General features: G+C 35.8%; 1 protein-coding gene across 1 annotated transcript; it reads left to right on the top strand.

Moving 5' to 3' along the window:
* Positions 319-2,838, top strand: LOC109841954. The gene is made up of 7 exons (XM_020410880.1): positions 319-711; positions 803-855; positions 1,478-1,786; positions 1,872-1,959; positions 2,053-2,148; positions 2,227-2,531; positions 2,621-2,838. Exons 1-7 carry the CDS (start codon positions 319-321, stop codon positions 2,766-2,768), a joined length of 1,392 nt encoding a protein of 463 aa, XP_020266469.1. The 3' UTR covers positions 2,769-2,838.

The following is a 14,659-nucleotide window of genomic DNA, read 5'->3' on the forward strand; positions in this document are numbered from 1 at the left end:
CTTTCTAAATTATAATTTTCTTGTAGGGCTAAGATAACACACTTGAGAATTCCGGTCAATTTGTGTTATTTTCGAGATTTAATTGATAAGTGAATAATATTAGATGAAAGACACATAAAAGCCCTACAGACGACACATTTTCACAACTTTCTCAATATACCCAGGTCCTTGAGCAATGAGCAAATAGCAATTGATTGCTTGATTCAAAATTTTAATCCTGATAAATGCTCATTCATGACTGGGAATAAAAATTGTGTGTTCGGTATAGATGATATTCACCGAATTACCGGATTGCCAAAGGAGGGAATTCCGATAAAAATGAGTGGGGCAGCGGCTAATACAATCTACACCTATTTTGTAAAGAATTATAAGAAAGCCGATGAGGAAAAGAAGGCGGTGATTTCGGGGAAGCGCGATAGAATGGCCGAGATGATTGTAGATATGATTAATGAAGACCCTATAATATGTGTGAAACTTATTGTGGCTTTCATTATCGGCTTCATATTATGCCCGCGGACATGTAAGACATGTCCCTTGTGGGCGTTTAGATATGCGGAGCAGTTATCAACTTTGCATAAATATAATTGGTGCCATGCGGTGTTCACTTTTCTTTGCAAAGATATGAGTAAATCAAAGAAGTCTCTTAGTATGCGGGAATTAGGTCAGCGCTCAAATGGCGGGTACATGGGTGGTTTTTCCTCCGTTTTACTGGTGAGTTACATGAACATTATTTTGTATATCTTTTCATTTTGATAATGATTATTGTTTATGCACATGCTAATGTGTAGTTTCTTTTTTGTAGGTTTGGTTTTATGAAAAAGTGGGGGAATTAGAGTATACTTCAGATGTTGAAAGGTTACCGTTGCTTTTTTGTGTGAAGAGTACTGGAAAGTGGAGGAGGACTACTATGAACAAATTATATAGAGTCCCGAAGTTGGTTACGGATAATGGCCAAGAGAATACTCCTCTTATTCATACGGCATCTCCAATAGTATTTGTACATATCATTGCTCTAATAGTTCATTATTTTATGTCCCTTTTGTTAGTATCTATGTTTGCAACTATAGTATACGTACTAATACTAGCTTTTTTTTGTCAAATAGGAATCAAGGAAAGCTGAATTAATTTTCTTAATTGCGGAGAAGACGTACGAGTTGAATGAGCTCACTACAGAATTACGAGAATTAGAAGAGCGTAGTGCTAGATGCCAAAAAAAACCAAGGAGAAAGAGGATGACGGAAATGTAACTGAAGAAAAAAAATCAAAGAGGATATGGAAGCTAAGGAATATGAGAATTTGGAAGGAACTGGGGAAGCCGATTTATGTGATGACTTTGTGTGAGCGCAAGAGACATGAGAAATTTAGAAGATGCTCGGTGAGTTTAGTTTTTTAAGTTTTCTTGCAATTTTAATTTTTATATTTTCCATATAATTATTGTGTAACTCTTTGTTAATTATATGCCTTCTCGACTCTATAGAGATGTTTCTCAAAAAGATGAAGGTGGTAATGATAATAACAGAGAAACGCCATCTATCAAACGGGCTGTCGGAAAGAGGAAGAGGAAGGATGGACCCTCTGTTACTTCACCTTATATGCCTCTAGATCAACCAAAGGAAGGCACAAAGAAGAGACGTGTCATCCAGATATTGGATAGTCCTGATGGGAAAAAAAAGTACAAAAATGAAGAAGGCTTCATACCTACATCTAGAGACTATCCAGGTAAGGCACTGGCGTTTGATTATGAGAACAAATTAATTGAAGACTTTCTACAATCGAGAATGAACAGGTAACTGTTACTGACTTATTCTAATAATAATCTTTGAATTTACTTAATTCTAGTAGCAATTTTCTCACAATGTACTTGCATATAGTGATACGTACATTTGGAAGTGTGCCGAAGCAAGCGTATCTCGCTTAGATGCTTATATACTATTAACGGGAGGTGAACTCAGTGACGATGTAGGTTCTAAACAATTGTGTTATTGTTTGTTTGATGTTGTATATAAAATAATTTATATTAACTATTTCATTCATTCATGGTAAATTTTGTAGGTGATCGATGCATTTGTTATTCGGCTTTGTAACAAGATTGAAGAAACAACTAATAGTTATGATCGAAAGATACATGTCATAAGACCTTGGCTTGCAGTAAGTATATCCTTGTTTTTTCACTAATTGGTGGATATTATTATTATGCAATAATGTTGATATTATTGCATCTTTTAGCAAGCATTTCTAGAAGGAAATCTTGAAATGGTGGCAAAACGAATGAAGGAAAATGTTTCTCAGCAGAAGTTCTTGGAGTGTGAAAGAATTCTGATCCCGATTGTCAGCTCCGGACATTGGCACCTGGTAGAGTTAGTGAGAGAGGAGACAAAATTCTATCACTACTCCTCAATCAACTCCCCCATTTATACCGCCGATGCTGTGAAATTTATAAATAAGTTTATGAGTTTCATTGAGAGTAATTGGGGATTGGGGAAATTGGAGCATCATGGTCTTGTGTCAGTTGCCGTGCCACAACAAGGACCGTAAGTGTTTCATGCATTTCTAATTTAATTGTTCATTTTTTTGTTTCATTGTCATTTTCAATATTGTAATATTTTTCCCTTAAATGCAGAACGTTAGATTGCGGGATCTTTATGATTGAATTCATTAACAGCATTGTCGAAAAACGGTCGATAACAATTTCAAAAGGAGATTGTGCAAAATATAGAGCAAGGTTTTGTGCTGCTCTTTTGTATGCACGCGATTCACCTTTTTTGTAAATATTATTTTAATTTTCTCCAAGGTTTTTGTTGTGTATTCAATGTTGTAAGTATGTTCATGTTGTTAATATATTGTTAATTGTTTTGCGTGTACATTTACAGACAACTACGTTGTTGTTGTGTGTTGTAAGTATTTTCATGTTAAATGAGAAGTGAGCTAGGGCTAACATAGCCACTAGAGCAAAAACTAGTGCTAGAAATAACGCCAGCCCGCAGTATAGAACTAACTCGAGAAGGGATAGAACTAGCAGAAGGGCAGCTAGAACTAACAAGCGTGAGGTAGGGCTAACATGGCCACCAGAGCAAACACTTGTGTTAGAAATAACGCCAGCCCGCAGTAGAACTAACTCAAGAAGGGATAGAACTAACAGGAGGGCAGCTAGAACTAACAAGCAGTTAGGTAGGGCTAACATGGCCACCAAAACAAACACTTGTGCTAGAAATAACACCAGCCCACAGTAGAACTAACTCGAGAAGGGATATAACTAACAGGAGGGCGGCTAGAACTAACAAGAAGTGAGGTAGGGCTAACATGGCCAACAGAACACACACTTGTGCTAGAAATAACGCCAGCCCGCAGTAGAACTAACTCGTGAAGGGATAGAACTAACAGGAGGGCAGCTAGAACTAACAAGCAGTTAGGTAGGGCTAATATGGCCACCAGAGCAAACACTTGTGCTAGAAATAACGCCAGCCCGCAGTAGAACTAACTCGAGAAGGGATAGAACTAACAGGAGGACAGCTAGAACAAACAAGCGGTTATGTAGGGCTAACATGGCCAACAGAACACACACTTGTGCTAGAAATAACGCCAGCGCAGTATAGAACTAACTCGAGAAGTGATAGAACTAACAGGAGGGCAGCTAGAACTAACAAGCGTGAGGTAGGGCTAACATGGCCACCAAAACAAACATTTGTGCTAGAAATAACGCCAGCCCGCAGTAGAACTAACTCGAGAAGGGATAAAACTAACAGGAGGGCAGCTAGAACTAACAAACGTGAGGTAGGGCTAACATGGCCACAAAAACAAACACTTGTGCTAGAAATAACGCCAGCCCGCAGTAGAACTAACTCGAGAAGGGATAGAACTAACAGGAGGGGTAGAACTAACTCGAGAAGGGATAGAACTAACATGAGGGCAGCTAGAACTAACAAGCATGAGGTAGGGCTAACATGGCCACCAAAACAAACACTTGTGCTAGAAAATAACGCCAACCCGCAGTAGAACTAACTCGAGAAGGGATAGAACTAACAGGAGGGCAGCTAGAAATAACAAGAAGTGAGTTAGGGCTAACATGGCCAACAGAACACACACTTGTGCTAGAAATAACGCCAGCCCGCAGTATAGAACTAACTCGAGAAGGGATAGAACTAATAGTAGGGCAGCTAGAACTAATAAGAAGTGATCTAGGCCTAACATGGGCAATAGAACAAACACTTGTGCTTGAAATGAAGCCAGTACGAAGTAGAACTAACTCGAGATGGGCTAGAACTAACATGAGGGAAGCTCGCGTACTAACTAGGAGTAGGCTAGGGCTAACATGGCCGTGTGAACAAACACTTGTGCTAGAGATAACGCCAGCACGAAGTAGAACTAACTTGAGAAGTGGTAGAACTATTCAGGAGGGCAGCTAGAACTTACATAACCAATAGAACCAAAACTTAAACTAGAACTTAAAGTTACCTGGAGGTGGAAATAGCACGAGATCAGCTAGAACTATCACATTTAATCTAGAACTAACATAGTCATTAGAACACAACTAGAACTAACATAGGCATTAGAACCCACATTTAAACTAGACCTTGCGTTAGCTAACACGAGAATGGAAAGAACTAACACGGAAACGATTAGAACCCACATTTAAACTAGACCTTGCGTTAGCTAACACGAGAATGGAAAGAACTAACACGGAAACGACTAGAACAAACATTAACCCAGGTAGAACTAACATATTCAATAGATCCAACACTTAAACTAACATTATTTACTTGCACTTGGCTGTGAAGGTTACCGAGATATTATAGGTTTGACTGCATTCATTGTTTTTGCATAGTTCCCAAGGTTGAAGAGTTAACTCACCTTGCAAAAGTGCAGTCCCAAGGAGGAGAGTTATGATAAAAGAAATGATAGGGGTGCACCCTTGGGCACACCACCAACCACATAATTGAGGATCCGGGTTCAAAGGGATATGTCTTTCTTGGGAACACGCGAAGTTAGAGCTAGCAAGAAATAAGGTAAAACTAACGCGATCTAAACAAAAGCTAACACTTACTGTATTATAACTAACACGAAGCTAGAAATAACAATAAATGGGAAAGAACTAACGGGGTATCAACTAGAACTAACACTTACTCTATTAAAACTAACCAGAATCGAGTTAGAACTAACAGAACCACGAAGTAGTCCAATAGAACTGACAGGAGGACAGCTAGAACTAACATGGGCAATAGAACAAAATTGACAAGCTGGAACTAAGAATAAGGTAGAACTAACGCGAGCTAAACTACAGCTAACACTTACAGTATTATAACTAACACAAATCTATAAATAGCAATGAGGTACAAAACGTTGCCCAAGTGATATAGCAATTCTTTATGTTAGTTCTAATTGCCAAAGTTGTAGGACTCTTCAACAGCTTTTCAACAAATCTTAAATCACCTCATTCCGAGTTCGGGCGGAGAAATTACAATGAAAACAACAATTAGAACTTGCATGGTGTAGATTAGAACTAACATTGTATAAGTTAGAACCAACAAGACATAAGTTAGAACTAACGTGGCATAATTTAGAACTAACAAGGCACATACTGGTCATTTTCTATCTGATTCCGCTCTAATCTGGAAAATCTCAAATGCTAAAGTTGTAGGACTCTTCAACAGCTTTCCAACAAATCTTAAATCGCCTCATTCCGAGTTCGGACGGAGAAATTACAACGAAAATAACAATGTAAACTAACATGGTGTAGATTAGAACTAACATGGCATAAGTTAGAAAAACACAATGGTGTTGTGTTTTTCCCTTAAAACATTTTCAAAACACTATGTTATTACTAGTATGTTATTAATAATATTATTAATAATGTTAATATTATGTTATGACTAGTATGTTATTAATAAATTAATATATTATAAATATTCTTAATATTATGTAATATATTATGTGTCTTTAATAGGCTGAGTTTATTATAGTAATTATAATAATAAGCATTAATAATTTATGATATATATCAATAGGATATTATGAATAGTATTATTTTTACATTAATATTTATAGCAACTAAATTATATGTTCAGATATTAATTAATATTCAACTCTATATTAATTACAGTTTATATACTATTATGTTAGATATATATCAATACACTTCTCAAACTCAGAAACGCAAAACACCCAAATCTAAAAACTTATTTTAGGTGTTTAGAAAAAAGTGTTGCATTTTTGGGTTGAAGACGATTTAAGGGCTGCAAACCCATGGTATGCATACGGAGCACTAATCAATTTGTTTTACTGGTTTTTGTTACGTTCTAGCTTCAGATTCTGTTAGTTCTCATCATCCTTGCGTGTTAGTCTAAACTGCATTCATATTAGTTTACTCGGCCAAGCGTAGCGTAGTTATAGGTTAAGTAGTTCTATCGTCTTTGTTGTTAAGCCTAGTATGTTGTAAGTTACTCGCTCTCGTAATAGATCTAGCTTGTTCTCGCGTGTTTTCACTCCCATATAATTTAAGTTCTAGTTTACAGTAATGGATCTACTGTAGCTTAAATGGTTATATTATATTTATAATTATTTAATATTTTTCAAAATAATTATATATTTTAAATAATTTTGGTATATCAATTGTTATGGTTAGATATTATATTAATATTTTTAAAATAACCTCATTTTATTATAATGTAATATATATTATACTATTCGTCAATATAATATATGATTATTCTCATTATATAATATAATATTAATATGTTTAATACTTATGTTGATGACTAGTAGTAAGTTATCTAATCAAATTTTCTAAATATTATCAGTGTTGTCTTAATATATTTAGTTTTCAATATTATCCATGGTTATTCTTGCTCTAATAAGGGCTACTCCAACTTTAAGTTTGGGCATTTAATAGTAATTTAAATATTAAGACATTAATATTTATGATATATTGGCTCGTTACTTGTACAAAAGGAAATAATCGTAATAATGGTTATTCGCATGAATATATTATTTTTTCAATTAAACATATTTTAGCAATAAATTAATGTTAGATATAATTACCATATAACTCTATATTAATACATTTAACATAATTTAATGTTAGATATTATATTTGAACACCTCGTTCAACCATCACGCTAAACCAAACAAAAATTAAAGCTTATTTTAGGTGATTGTTCTCTCGCTCCTGCTTGTTGAACGTGGGTTAGTCGTGTTATTTCCGACCACTCTTAGACCCGGGCAAAGGGTTTATCTCATTCTTTATATCATAACGTTATGGTTTTTAGTTTTGGCTAGTAAATTAAGTGTTGGATGCTATTGTACACTTACATGAGTTAGTATTATACGTTTTACTAATTATTAATATATTTTTCAAATATATATATATTTATAATTTTTGTATATCAAAATTGATATAGGTTGATATTATATTATATTTTTAAATAACTTATTTATTATTAATCATAATATAATAATTATAATCTAAATTTTTTCTTTGAAAATAAGGTATTGGTTTCTGATGAGTGAATATATTATAATTTTCTTCGTACGCTCCTATTTGTGACTTTTATTCTTCCATGGTCTTTGTTCTATAGTTCTATTACTAACTATGTCTCACTTAATAATGTTATGTCTAGTTTTGATGTGTCTTGACTCGACTTTATGTTTTTAGATGTTTCAGATAGAAAAAACCCCATGAAAGCTGATGGTGGGGTGCAGCTGCCAAATGAATACTCATTTATATTTGTTTTTAATATCTATCGAAATTAAATATATTATGTTTCCTAATAGTGCCTGGGACTGAATACTCTGTTTCAATTGCTAATCACAACAACGGCGGCTATGGATGGGAGCGCTGGAAAAGAGAGCAGATTCAGCACTAGTTAGACGGCATGCTTAATTATACTTAGGATGGTAATTAGGAATATTGTTTGTGGTCTGGAAAATCGATTTATAAGTTTATATTTAAAATTTGTAAGCTTGAAGTGAGGACATACTAAAGTCATCGATTATAGACTGCCGGGATTACATGATTTTTGACTTAACATTATTAATAATATTGATGATTATACCCCACTCCTGAATTCCTCCATGATATTGAGTGCAGCTTTTTTCGATTCTGAGTTTTGCCATGCTTTGAAATATGTTTATGATGAAAATGAGCCATACTATAATATTATATCTTCTTAGATAAAATACAATCTAAATTAGCGTTATTTGGTTTAAAAAAATCATTATATAGATATCACCTATCTACCATCAAAGATTTGACTAATTTTATATAGGCAAGTGCTGTCTGCCAATTATAAATATTTTGGTATTAATTTATTTTGAAAAAGCTAATCTTAATAATTATAATTAATAAAGCATCATTAAGTAAATAGATCCAATCACTTAAACTAGAAAACGCTTAAATACGTTAATATGGAGTGGAAATAACACGAGAACCAGAGCACTAAATAAGTTTATTTGGTGTTTTGTTTTGAGTTTGAGAGGTCCGTTATAATCAATTTTTCTTTAGGTTAATCATATATATGTTAACATGACTCACAAGGATTTCTTTAAAATATTTAAGAGTAATTAACTATGTTCATTCTGAAGCTATAATTAACATAAGGTGATTATTATTGCTATATTAAGATTCTATTATTTAATGCTACAATTCATACATATATTTTACAGTCTTCTTTATTTAATACCTATTATACGTATATGCAATAAATTATTAATGTTTTATTAAATTACTATTAAATAAACTTTAGCCCTATTAAAGACCATACAACTATATCTACATAATACGTTGACTAATATATAAAACTTATTGTGAATATAGTCCCCCGTGTAATCTATAATTGAGTAAATATTATTTATCCTTTTTCGCTAATAATATTACATTATTAATAATATTATCATTCTTTGAATATCAACTTGAAGTGTTGGGAGTATAATTATTGGACGTTACTTCCTTCCTAAAAGTCTATCGTTTAGTACTAACATAGTATAATATTATTATATATTAATAATATGAGGTTTTTTTAAAATATAATATAATATCTAACCATACCTATATTTTGAATTATTATTTCTAAAATTATGTGGAGGGGTATATTTACCCTAATTATGTTGAAAATAATATGTAATAATTATAATATAGGGCGATAGGGTGTGACTACGTTTCCATGATGATCAGTAAAACTTAGCTATGCCTCCTCATACTTAAACCTAAGAACTTCAAGTTATATGGATGGTGGAATAACACGAGAACATGCTAGAGTGCTATTCTGGAGAAGCGAGAGTCACATACTAGGCTTGAACATCTTCACAAGGGACTCATAGAACCAGTACTCTACGCTATAAGAACTAACTCGCGCTAGGCTGTGGCTGGATAAACGAACTAATATGAAGATGCACGTCTACGACTCCTTTTAACACGGAAGATATGATAAGTGAAGATAACAACGATCTTATAACCTAGTAAAAACCATGGAACAAAGTAAAACAAATGACTTAGGCTCCGTATGGATACGATGCTGTGTTTTTTGAGGTACCTGGTATCGACCTTCGTCTTCAGCTTTTTGATGTTAGTTGCCAAAAATGCACACTTTTTTTTTTATTTTAACGCTTCCTAAAATAAGTTTTAATTTTGCAATCGTTTTGGCTTTGGAGGAATTTGGAGCAACGTTGTGTTAATATTGATAATTATTCATAACATATTCATGGGATTTCTTCTTCAAACTGTAATTAGTATAGAGTTAATATGTTAATGTAATATCTAACATAATTTATTGGGCTAGAAAAAATGTTATCCGTAAAATAATATATCTAATAAGACCTATTATTAGGTTTTTAATATACTCATAAATGATTGAACTGTATTATTAAATGATAAGAACTTAGTGCATATTAAAAGCTTTTTCAGCCTTTATGTAGGACTCGCAATGGCACTCCAAATTCATACCTTGCTTCATAATACTTAAAATATTTATAATATGATAAATTTATGTAATAATACTAGTCATAACATAATATTACATTATTAATAAATATTTATTCTGAATAACATACTGTAGGAGGTAATTAAAATACCATTACAGCGTCCGTGTTTTGAATAATGTTTTAAGGGAAAAACACCAACACCAATTGTGTTTTCTACACTTATGCATGTTAGTTGCTACATCTACAACTTTTTTGAAATATAGTAGTTGTTACATTGCTTATCTCTTCGTTGTACACTTGGGCTTTTCTCTTGCAAGATCCAGCCGACAAATTCGGTAAAGGAATGAGGCGATTTCAGATATTGTTGGGAGGAAGTAAGCTGTTTGAAAGAGTACTCGCTACAACTTTAGTAGCATTTGAGTGGATTTTCTCTAAGCATTAAAGAGTGCAGGAAACAATTCAAGAATTAGAAAATGGCGAGTATGTGGCCCAGATTGTGTTTAGTCTAGAGTCTGGGGGATGCCACGTTAGTTTACTTAAGTCTTGGTTATGTTCTAAGTATGTATTGCAAATGATTTTAGGATTCCTTTATCTCACACCATGCAAGTTCTAATTGTTGTTTTCATTGTATTTCTCCGCGGGCCATTAGGTCTAATAATTGGACTGTGGCAATTACATCTTGAAGCTAATGTTTTCTGTGTTTTGACGAATGTTAATTGGAAGAGTTTTATCTTGTCCAATGTGAATTGGTTCAGGAAGATAGATATGATTGAAGCGCGCGCTGTGAAAGGTATCGGGCGCGCCGCACCTCAACATTCCCAGAGATTTTCTCATGAAGAGGAAATCATATTGTTGAAGGCATGTGGAAAAGTTTGATATCAAGATGTCCTCGCCCCCACGAAGGCTCACGCGGACGATGAAGCATTGTTGGAGCAAGGTGTGTACTTTAATTGAGTGTCACACTTTTTCACTTAATTATTAGTGATGGACCTTCTGTTATTGCGGCTCGCGACGCCGGCCCGCCCGCTGAGCATAATAGTATGTGTTTATTCCTCTCATGGATGAATAGACAGAAAACTTTAGAATTAAATGCACCAATGCATCTTTATATGATTTTCGATGTTCTTGCTTCAGCATACTCTATCCAAAAGTAACTTGTGGTATCATTTGTCTTGAGGAGTTCAAATCTCGAGTATAATTTTATTGTTCAACGCCGAGGTTTAATGGTGATATTGACGCCGACACATAACGTCGAATGGAGGTATTACAAATGGGAAGTTTTTGTCTGCAAAACTGTTGATAGTAGTTCCATAGAACTTGGGCAATAGATGTGAAGAACATACGTACAAGAGAATATTTGGCGTGAATATCACCTCATTGGGTAGACTGGAACCAAAGTTTTGTAATCATTGCCCTAAGTAGGGTGTCTCTGATTGTGTTAGTTATAAGCTAGGTACTTTCGTTTTAGCTGATAGTTAGCTCGTGTGCATGTTTGCAGTATATTATCTATGGGTTTTGAAATTGTTTTCTAATAAAATTTATTTTAGCCGTTGAGTAGAACTGAGGTCTTATTTCTTAGTTCAGCTCTGTCAATTTTGTTCTAGTTTCGCCTTGCTGCTCGATTGGTTTTGCTTCCTTGTGTAGTACATGGTAGACTTGTTCTGGGTTAGTTTAAGGGCGTCCTCGCTGTCAGGGGAAGTATTATCTATTGGACTAACTTCGGTTGTTCTGGTTAAGGTGTTTTTACTCGTTTCCTTCTACTCGACGGTTCTGGTTAGTCTTTAATAAGGTAGTGTAGCGTCTTGTTCAAGCGTGCATACCAGTGCTTATACAAGCGCTGATTTAGTGTTACTGTACTTAACTCACGCATTATTGTATTTCTAGCTTGTGTTAGTTATAATAGCAGTAAGTGTTGTTTTGTTTAGCATTACGTAGGATGTAAGTTTTTAAGATATCTAGGTTTACCCATTTGTGGGTTCTACTTGGCTAGAGCTTAACTCGCAATAGTTTTTTTCCCAATTTGTATTGTACGCCAATAATCCTTTGCTAATTTCTCTGGATTGGATCTACTCTAGCGCTTAGTGTGGTTGTGATGTGCCCAAGGGTGCAGGGGCGCTTATGATTCAGTATTTGTTGTCCTTTAATCCCCCCTTTTGGGGGTTGGGTCAGTTCTTAATACATTTGTTTTATCGGGATAACTCTGCGTTTATCGCCATGATTCCAGACGCTTTGGATGCACTTTTGGCAGTGAGTTACATCTTACAGTCTGTTGACGTCTCGTTTCGGGAATATGTGGAAAGCAAACGAAGTAGTGCTTGGGGAGTTCAAGCTAAAAACCTATTGAAATCTCGGTCTCTTACTGGGGTGTTGAAATCTCCGTAAACAGCTTCCAGCTAGGATAGATACTTGTTAAGAGTGCCAAGTAAATAATGTTGTTTTAAGCTGTTTGGATCTATTGAATAATGTTCGTTCTTACTCCTGGGTTTAAAATGTTTGATATCTTCTTAGTGATTGTTTTTGACAAGGAGATGTTGCGGTCTTCTTCGTATATGTGTTCAAGTCGATAGTTACGCCTTTAACGCAAGGCTCATTGAAGGTAGTATAGGTTTAAATCTGGTTCTAAAGCCAGTTATAAATTAGGTATAGTTCTAGTTGCAATGTCTAATGTATTCGTTAGTTCTAGTTAATAAAATTTGTATGAGCTTGTTTTAGTCTCTGACATGTGAGGCGCTTATGATTGGTTCTTGTTATGGAAGACTATTCTGCTGATCAATGTCTACTTGCCAATCGCAACTGGGTGGTATGTTCCTGTGTGAAGTAATAGAGCCGTATTGCACAAGTGTTCTTAGATATATAAGTTTTGGTATCTATTGAGGCATGAATAGAACGTGAAGGCTAAGTAGAGTGCATTCTGCTGACCATTTAATGTTTCCTTCTACGTTGGTTTTGTTATGGCAAAACTATTGGTCGTGTTATCTGCATGGCACATGCTGTGAAGTTGCAGTAGCACTGAAGCGAAGAAGATGAAACAGAGCATTAGCACTATTAATGTGTTCCCTTTTTTTTCGGATAGAGCTGTCTTATAGATAGTTCACTATTCTAAGGGGTGTAGGTGTCTACTTAGTGCTGGCGTTATCCCTTAGGAGGATACTGATTCTATTCACGTGCTGATATTAGGTTTTTTTCCCATACGCGTGCATAATTAATAAAAGTTACAGTTAGCCGCCTAGCTAGCTGCTAGTTATAGCCGAGCTTCGGCATCATACGAGTTGGAGCATAGTTTGCTATAGTTAGTAAGCTACATGTCGAGTTAATGCTACTTCGTATGGCTTCCATTTCAGCAAAGGTGTTGTGTTACGTATTGCCGCCGGTATGTGAAGGTTAATGGGTCCCTTGTCCTCGAACTGTCAGAAATGTTAAAGGGTATCTTTTCTTACTTGAAGAAATCTTAACATTTTGTCAGTTATAAAACTGACTGTCAGCTGCTCCTTCTCATTGACTGAATTGCTGGCTTTGATTCAGGTTCATAACGTGTGACATCGGTCACTCTCTGCGAGTTGCCATATTATAGCATAAGAACACCTGCGGGCTGGCGTGTATGTCACCATCTAGGACAAAGCTGTGATGTTCTGTGCCATAGCTGAGGCGGCCTACCCGACACGACTCGACAATTCTTGGTTACAGACTTTGCTAGCTGCTCCGGACACGGACCCTGATTAGTACTCTAGCGTGCTCCACTCAGACGCTCGACACGGACACGGAGGATCTATCGGGTTGCGACTCAAAACCTGGGGGTTGGGCGTTATTTTCTACGCCACAACCTTGGAGTTGTGTTTGTTTTCGGTGGCCATGTTAGGGCGCCACGCATCTAAGCACTTTTTTACGATTTATCATTATTATTGCTTATGTAGTTTAGTGGTACTTAGAATTTTAAACTTCTAGAACTCACTCATCGTGTGTTCTATCTTCTCGAGTTTATGTTCTACCTCCTGTATGTGTATCTATCCTTCTCGAAGTTAGTTCCTAAAACTAAATGTCTGTAGCCGGTTTTTTCTGTGGGATTTAGCACTAGTTTTCCCCATAATTAGCCAACACACTAATGTAAGGCCTACCAACACTTGCAATCGCGTCTTGTTAGTTCTACTCGCTTCTCCGAGTTAGTTCTACTGCGCGGGCATGGCGTATTCTGAGGCACAGTGTTGTTTTTCGTGCATACGGTTAAAATGTCTGTTAGCACTTCTACGCATTTTTCAGGTTTGTTAGTCAGCTGCCGGGTGAATCTCCCACTGTTAGTGTTTCTTTTCGAGTTGAGTCTACCCTGCGGCTGGCGTTATTCTAGCACAAATGTTCGTCGTTTTGGTGATGCCATTTTGAGATTAGAGACTACCCGAGTGGCGCGTCAGCGGCCTTGTTAGACTTTACTGTGTTCCCCCGCTGCGGCCCGGGAATCAAAAGCAACTTTTTCGCGGGCATGCATGTCCGCTCGTTAGTACTCTATACTCCTTCTCGACGGTGTTCTATTCAGATCTTCTAGCGGCAAGCTATGCGCGGTTATTTCTAGCACCACGTGTGTGTTCTGGTTGGGCCATGTTTTTTTAGCTACGTAACGCGGTTGTTGTTCTAGCCTGTCTCACAACGTGGTTCATCACGATTCAAATCTAATCACCGCTCATTTTTTTATCTTTTCCTTTTCCTCAGGAGTTAGTACTGCGGGCTGGCGTTATTTCTAGGGCACAGTGTTGCTCTG

Source organism: Asparagus officinalis, chromosome 5, assembly GCF_001876935.1.
Source record: "Asparagus officinalis chromosome 5, Aspof.V1, whole genome shotgun sequence".
NCBI classification, from domain to species: Eukaryota; Viridiplantae; Streptophyta; class Magnoliopsida; order Asparagales; family Asparagaceae; genus Asparagus; species Asparagus officinalis.

What these genes read in the sequence shown, in the direction of transcription:
- LOC109841954 (XM_020410880.1), top strand. Translation starts at nt 319, where the DNA reads ATGAGTGGGGCAGCGGCTAATACAATCTACACCTATTTTGTAAAGAAT. An exon ending in GAGGTGAACTCAGTGACGAT is followed by an intron (nt 1,960 to 2,052) that starts GTAGGTTCTAAA and finishes TAAATTTTGTAG; the next exon opens with GTGATCGATGCATTTGTTAT. An exon ending in GCCGTGCCACAACAAGGACC is followed by an intron (nt 2,532 to 2,620) that starts GTAAGTGTTTCA and finishes CCTTAAATGCAG; the next exon opens with AACGTTAGATTGCGGGATCT.